The sequence below is a fragment of the Chroicocephalus ridibundus genome, chromosome 1 (assembly GCF_963924245.1).
Source record: "Chroicocephalus ridibundus chromosome 1, bChrRid1.1, whole genome shotgun sequence".
NCBI classification, from domain to species: domain Eukaryota; kingdom Metazoa; phylum Chordata; class Aves; order Charadriiformes; family Laridae; genus Chroicocephalus; species Chroicocephalus ridibundus.
Window position 1 is genome coordinate 146,719,101 of NC_086284.1, and position 8,152 is coordinate 146,727,252.

Sequence of the window (8,152 nt, forward strand, 5' to 3'; positions counted from 1 at the left end):
TTCTCCTTAAAAATCTGCAGCAAATGACCACTATTTACTGTACAGCAGCTGATGTTGCTCAGCACTTTGGAAGATTAGTTCCCAGATTAATTCAACTGTATCACCTGACAGTTGCAGAAAGCCTCCTGCCAAGCCTGGTACCTTGCAGACCCGAGGAACTGAACAACAGAGCTATGTTTTTAATTGTGCTCCTAGAAAAGAAACCACGTGCTTGAAATCCTTCTCTTAAGAAATATACCATTTGTTTTGAATGCTTGAAGGGTCCCTAACCCTACTATTTTTATGTCAAGTTGTCTCAGGACGCTAGGCATTTTACAAAGAAAAACAAATGCTGTTCTAATCTCCCAGATTGCTAAATAGAATTATTATAATAAATTATTACCCTACATAGTAATTCAAGACTAAGAAGACAAGAGTCTCACAGGTATATGTTCCTAAATCAAGCTCACAGTTCAAGAGTTTCACATCATATAGACATGGAACTGCAGACGGAAATCTATGCACAAGACTATTCTTCTCCACTTCACTAGGACCAGAAAGCTAAGAAACTAACTTACAGTCACCATATTCTTCCATGGCTGCTCTGGACAGGGACTTAGAGAAATCTTAGGTAAGTGATACTACATATTCCCTCCAAGTTCCTCTGCTCACAAGCTGAGAGAGACTACTTGAATAGCTTTCATTCAGATAAACATATAATTTTAATTATATGAGACAAGTCAGAATGTACAACCCATAAAGTGATGCGGTAATGATGACACGTCTGTTCTTATGGGGTGGTAAGTGCGTCATACGAGCATAAAGCACCGTAATCCAACATGGATAAATAAAGGGCTTGGTAGAAATCTTAGTCATGAAACTAAGTACTTCGGATAAAAACAAAAATGTATGTTTTACGGACTGTGAAAACTCTTCAGAAGGTAGCTGCGATAAAAGCTCTGGGTTACCTTGTCCCCAAACTTGCTTTTGCCTTCTCCATTACTATGGAAATATGATTCACCAAGCATGTCTTTGCATAAGCTTTAATTGACAGGAGAGGGAAAATGTGCAAGTGAAACTATGTATGTGGAAAGTGTTTGGCATAACTTAAAAAAAGACATCTTGAGAAGAACAGAGCAACATCTAGAATAATGTATTGACTTTTGAAATGACACTTTTCCAGAGCAAATTCAAGGAACACATTATATATTAAAAGATAGCTTATATCTGCCCAGTTACTTTGAATTCCCTGGAAATACCTGTGCTAGTAAGCAATGCATTATATATCCTACTGACTAACAGAGTAAGCGTTTATATATTCACTTAGAGCCTAACAGAATTCTCATATTACTTCCAACAATTTAGTAAACCTCCTTATTCTTCTCTAATATGATGTTCTAAGGTCACATTATAAACAGAAAACTTTTCCAAACAACAGGGGTGTACCAAAATCCCATGATGTTGCAAGTTTCTGTATGCAGCCTCTGAAGTTTTGTACTTTGAAACAGGTTTTAAAACAAACAGTAAAAGACAAAATGAAAAATAGATGCAGAATTAGGAAAGAACAGATCCAGAGAATTGGTTTGGATCATCACAGACATGGGGAATTAGCAGTAAAATGTGGATACAGGGCTAGTTTAGTGTTCTGATTGCCATAAAATGTTTTAAGCATTTTAAAGCATTAATTATTTTATTAAAGCATTAAGTTTTAATTATTTTAAAGCATCCTTGATGAAAAAATATTTCTATTATTTCTGTTTAAGATGTGTTTTTCACTTTTCCACTGGAATGAAGGAAATCAAGTTAAAAAGGAAATCAACAACAAGTCTTTTCCCCCTTTTATTTCCTTTCCATTCTTCGTCTTCTTCCAGGGAAAAAATAAGCTGGAAAGGGAAACTAAAATGTTTGGGAAAGAACGGTTTTGTTCATTTAACATAAGTTTGACTTTTCTTTTAGCGACCTCTTTAAAAAATAGAAGATGAAACCAAAATATTTTCTCAGAAAACTTCATAGAATTATTTTTAAAAGCTTGAATGTTTTCATACATGCTACCACTACTATGAATTTGTCTAAAGGAGTTCTCTGCATCACTTCAGTCATTTTCTTCTTTCCTTATTTCAGGTCCTGGTGCATTATTTCTTTTGTACATTTAAAATCCAAGCAGCAATTAGAGCCCTTCAGCATAGACATCAGAACTATCTAAATAAATTAAAAGTCTGTGAGTCAAGAACAGTGTCCTGATGTTATATCACTACTGAGGACAACATTAGGCAGAAGCGGAGATCTAACTGTGCAACTGAAGACCTTTGTGCAAGATCTAGTATGCAGATGTGCTCTTTCTTCTGCAAGCTTATATGGAAAGATGCATTTCCAATGCTTTTTGTCACCCAATGAGAAAGGGTCCACAACTTCCAAGATTACACAGGAATTGGGCTGACAAAAAATGTCTTCTGGAGGTGCAACGCTTTGAGCTTTGAATTGCCCATATTTCTCAAAACTGACAGAGATACCCACCTTTCATTTTACTTGCTCTCCCACCCAGCCCACATTGCAGAAGGACAGAGGCAAGGAGCAGCAGAAACCAAAAATGAAGGAGAGTGATAGGAAGCACGGCTATGCAAGTGAGACAGAGATAACTGTAGACTGTCACTGATTGGTGCGAGATCCCTTCCACGCGCACCTTTGCTACACAGAGACAGAGGATCAGAGTGCTCCCGAGGCTCTTCAGCTTCTTTGCTATAGCCTGACAAGGCCACTCTGAAATCACTAAAGCTTTCCAGAGGACCAGAGCTGCCATGGAATCCAAGAAAGCCATGGCACCCCAGGTTCAGGATTCAGGTTGACTTCTCTGCCACAATTACTAGTTACTTCAACTATCCTTTCACGCCTTCTCCTCAGAATGTATTTCTGATCTATAGAGATGTCATAAAATTGGGCTTAAACTTTTTTTTGTTCCTAACGATTAGTTGGAATTTTATTTATTGATTGCCTGTTGAGCTATCTGGGGATCATTTTTAGAGTAAGGTTGTAAAACACATTAGGTGAAAAAAAAACCAGGGTCTTCATATGCCCCAGCAGATGTTTTTCATGTATTTTTGGCTACGTTTCTGGCCAGGACTCATCAGAAGATAGACGTTCTCTGAATTCTGTGAAATTCTGGCATTCCAAACGTGTTCTGAAATAATACCAAAACACTGAAATTTATGACAGATGTCCACAATACAGAAGCTATTTCTGTGTGCATCACTCCCGGTGCACAAGATTGCATTTGAGATTGATTTGACATTGACAAACCACCCCACTCTAGAAATGCACAGGGCTTTGATGCTGTGCTTATGCCAAGTTTATGCCAGCACATCCTCACTCCCCACAGTGTGTTAGTTCAGGTGTGTCACCTTCTCCCAAGAAACTTTCATCATGGAACGATGCTTAATGCACAGGGGGTGAAATGCTGGTCCTACTGACTTCAGTAGATTCAGGATTTAATTTCCAATAGTCCAGATTTTCACCAGAGAAACTGTACCTAGAGCTCTGCTCCAGGGAGAACTGAACCAAGGTTTGTTTTTAGCAGAGCCTTCATTCCAATAGGGATGGGAAAAAATGTTTAGGATTCATCTATCAGTGACTCTTGAGCTAATCTGTTCACAGCTGAATGATGATACACACCGGCTGTTTGCCCAGCATTTTCAAGCATTCTTCTATTTGCTATCTAAAAGCTGTTAGCATTACAGCAGGAGATGCTAATCTAAATATTACTGGAATGATCTTAAAGACATCTTTATAGAGCACAGACCCGATCTTGAACATTCTCATCCCTTCTCATTAATGTATCAGAAAACACACTAAACTACAGCTAACTGTACAGAATTAGACTTCCTCCACACTCAGATTAAATATAAATTTTCAGTGGGAAAAAGGGACTGCTGCTATTACTCCTACAATGGCCTTTGGCTGCTCCCTGTTGACAATTTCCACCTGTGGGGCTTCAGACACAAGATCTACACAGCTTGTAGCCACTTGGTTTGTGCTCCTGTCCTTAACATTTTTATTAGTCTTCATGATATGGGTGAAAGAAAAGCAGTTTTCCTTTCCGACACGCAGAGAGATGTGACCAGTCCTGGCTTTACTGGAGCACGGCGGCCAGCTGAGAAGCAGAAGGGTGAAAAAAACTGAGCTTCCCCAAGATTACCACCAAACCATGTGGTACTGCAGTGCACTGGCACCCTTGCCTGCCTGCTTTTTCCCCCTTCAGCCACAGAAACACAGTAGATCCACTTCACAGTATATGTCTTACCCATCAGTGAAGAGTCAAATAAAGTGAGGAAAATCTTGCAAAACTAACTACATTTTTCTTGTTTCTTTGGCAGGGGACTTTCAATGCAAGAGGATTTCAATGTTGTGCTTGGTTTAGGAGGCAAGTTCCTTTTCACAGGGAAAGTGTCACTGGCAAATAAGCCTTTTTTATTTCTCATTCTTTCCTTCAACTACCTTGTGTTCCTTGCTCGAGACAGAAAAGGAGAAAGAAGAGCTGCCAGTGCTTTCCAACATATATGTCAAAGATTGCCACTTAGCACAGGCAGTGGCCAGGACAGAGAATATAAAAAGAAGTAGAAAGCTCTGCCTAGTTAGAGCATGTGTTAATATGATCTAGATTTAAAAAAAAAAAAAAAAAAAAAAAAAAAGAGAGACGCCTCCACTGTGTCAGCTACTGAGAAAGAAGTGATGAGACTCTGGAAATAATGGATACTTGCAGATCTCTGAGCACTGCATTCATACAACTGACTTGTCCTTCTCTACAGCTGCATCTCATGCCTCAGTACCAACCAGCACTACCTCCTGCTCAGGGAAATCCCAGTAAACGCACACTCCCTGTGGGCAGCCTGGAACATGAAGATCCTCTCACAATACATAATCAGACATGCTCCAATTTGCAGGACTCCTTCATCATCCTCAATCTCTGAGTGAGAATATATTTGAAAGTTTCAGAAAACAGCTCAACACCTGCAAAGTGCACTGTTTACAGCTGTGGGAACAGATAGGCATCTGTGAGCTCTGGTAGTATGTTCCTCACAGGGAAGAAGACATTCAGCTTTATTGTCACTGTCACAGAGAATTGGAGGAACCACTGAGAAGGAGCATGGGTCAAGGAGAAAATGAACCCAAAGCACCTAGTAATGCACACAAAGTTAACACAAAGACTTGAACTGTCTCCTGCAGGCAACAGCCGCTTTGCACCACTTCAGCAGTGCAAGGAAGCTTCATTCTGAACTATGCTGACACACCTTTACACTGCCAGAAAGGAAGAAAGAAACCTTCATGTTAAATGCTCAGAGTTAGCTTGTCAGACAATAAACCCAGCTAATGCTTATCTTTCCCTCTATATTAGGAATACATATAGCAACATTAAAACTAAAACACTAAACACGTAGCAGTACTAAATTTATATGGGGTCAGCCTACTTAGTCAAATAAACCGTTCTTCCTTCTGATAAAAGAGGCAGGAAAAATACAGTATAAGCTATTATTTCCTAAGCCTATGTATCTTCTGTGATCTCTCTCCCCATATTTTGTTGGCTACTCTCTCTCCTAACAAACACAGTGCCCTAACTTTTTCCAAGAACTGGTTATAAAACTTAGGTCACCAGGGAACAGTATCTCATAACATGACTTAGACATTCAATTGCCTGGAAGACATAGAAAAAACACTTCAGTATCAAGAATTTACCAGAAAAATAAGCTGAAATAGGCTTATTAAAGAGTTTTTGCACAAATGTTTCCGGACAAGTTTGGTTAACACAAACTTTGCACAGAGAACCAGTTCTAACGAAGAAATTGTTTGCCATGAGCAGTTCAGTCAGCCCTGTCTGAATATATGGGTTTGGTAAGTGGTGTAAGTAACAGCACCTTATTTTTAAACTAACTGAATAAATATTCACTCTCATAAATATTAATTCTGTCATAAAATGTGAGAATAATAAATTTTAGCTGTGTCAGTTGATTTGGCTTCAGTAAAGTCAACAAGAGCTATATGGATCATTAAATGATTCACTGCACTTTGTACATAGACAGAAAGACAGATAAATCTAATTGTGTTTTACTTTTTCTTAAAACATATTGTATGATATCTATAACCAGTGGGTCCAGATGACTCAGAAAATAAATGGTGTTCAGAGATGTTAGCAAGAACAACTGAATTTGCTAGATTTCTGCTGCCATCTGCTTGCCAGTGCTTTACTTATCATGCACACTGCAAAATTAAATGCTGCATGCTCTGAGTTGCGATAGTAGTAAATTAACTCAAAAAGCTTGACTGAAGCTACTGATAAATAAGCCCACAGGGATCTGAAGTGCAAAAGCTACTCTGTACTACTTCTGGGTAGTGGTACTCCTCACCACCCTAAAAAGAGCAACGTAAAATTGCGCTGCAGCGCAGATTAAATACCAGAAGCTATCACAGAATAGTAATTCCAGTTTCCCCATGGGGATAAACCCTAGCACTGTCTGTTCCTCTCACACGTTTCCCCTTTAGAGTTAAAATCTTAACAGATTACTGATCCCCTCTCCTGACTAATCTATCTTCCAGAACAATAAGACACATGAGGTCAATCATTTACTCATAGTAACTCACTTTTGTGGCAAAAATGGGGCCTGTTCCCCCCTGGTGAACTACACCTAGCGAAGGAGGATGATTTAATGAGTGAATTAGAAATGGAGGCATAAAGATCTTTGCATAACAAGCAGCGTGCACTTTGCCTGACAAGCTCTGTGCAGTGAACAGATTTTGAATCTGTACACATGCACGAAGCGTGACGTCCCTGTCTGGCACCACCTGTGTTTGCAAAGAACAGTCCAAAAGGATTTCAGCTGGCATAAAGACTGCCGGTCATTGACGTGTGTTTTTTGTTCCGTGGCTTCAATGCAACTATGTTTATTTATACTTGTTTCAAATTTGGCTTCTTCTCTACACTGCTATAGAAGGCTGAGGGAGACAGCTGAACTGCTCTGAATCTGATGTCTATTTTACAGCTCATTTTCATGCACTACATTCCCAAGTGAATTTGCATGTAAGGTAAAAATATAAATATGTACAAAGCAACATCTATATATCCATACATCTGTGCACCCAGGCATAACACTTAGATGTTTGTTTAAACAACCTGTCCCTGGTGGTTAAACATGTAAAGACACTCCGACATCCTAACTATACGCTCATCCCACACAAGCACAGGCAGATGCAGCCCAGACACAGCACGCACGATTACACACGGATGCTACGTGTGCTCTTTCTAACACAATAGCTCTGCAGCTCACTTCTCCCCAAGCTCCCCTTAATGCCTTTCTTGTCCAAACCCTTCCTGCCTCCCTCCACTCCTATGAAAACAGCAATACTAACTCCTAAGTGTGTTGTACAAACCTTTGTTGGTAACTTCCCAAGAAACTTCAAAGAGCAACAAATCCTCCACTGGTAGGTCTTCATCCTCCCACTGAGGAAGCCCGTTAAGAGAAGTCATGGACAGTGATCTAGCCAGTGGCATTTTCTTCAGCCCTTGGATGTTCACCACGCAGGCCACAACAGTTAGCAAATGTCCAGTTAACGTGGCAGTTCTCCCCAGTTCTGGTTTGAGCAATCTGCTGGTGTGCTGGTCTCCGAGGAGAAAACTATTCAGATAGCTGGGAGCTAATGGGTTTAAACTGTCTGACCACCGGCATTAAATTGGCTCAGTGAAATCCTCAGGGCTTGAGAAGCAGCTGCTGGTAGAGGTAAGAATTTAAGACTGACCTGAGAAAGGTCTTGACTGTTTTGGGGCCAGGGCTCTTTGGTTTTCTTCTCTTAGAGGGAGGTAAAAAATGGTTTTGAGCTCCTCAGCCACAGCATTCAGTATCTACGACCTCAGGGACAACTGAAACTCGACGGTTGTAAATTCAGCACTGCCCTGAGCAAACTCCAGCAGGGAGGACGCTTTGAGTTCACCACCTGATTTGAGTCCGGCCCCTGAGTCCTCCCCTTCAGATATACCCTCCCATTAACAACCATGGACCTTCTCTATCTGCTGGCCACTTATCGTTGGGTTAGTAGACTCGTTCTACACGATGTCTCTTAGATTACTTGCCAGGTTAAATGCCATTACCTATTCTTGTTCAGTTCATCAGTCTGTAAGCACTAGTTTACCTCA

General features: G+C 40.2%; 1 protein-coding gene across 2 annotated transcripts in view; it reads right to left on the reverse strand.

The window, feature by feature from the left end:
* GYS2 (glycogen synthase 2) overlaps window positions 1-7,912 on the reverse strand; it is a 47,969-nt gene extending 40,057 nt beyond the window's left edge. For both annotated transcript variants that reach the window (XM_063323103.1, XM_063323112.1), the window contains exon 1: window positions 7,393-7,912. In XM_063323103.1, the coding sequence (XP_063179173.1) occupies window positions 7,393-7,513 (121 nt within the window). In that variant the 5' untranslated portion in view covers window positions 7,514-7,912. The remainder of the gene's footprint in view (window positions 1-7,392) is intronic.
* Between the last annotated feature and the right edge of the window lie 240 nt (window positions 7,913-8,152).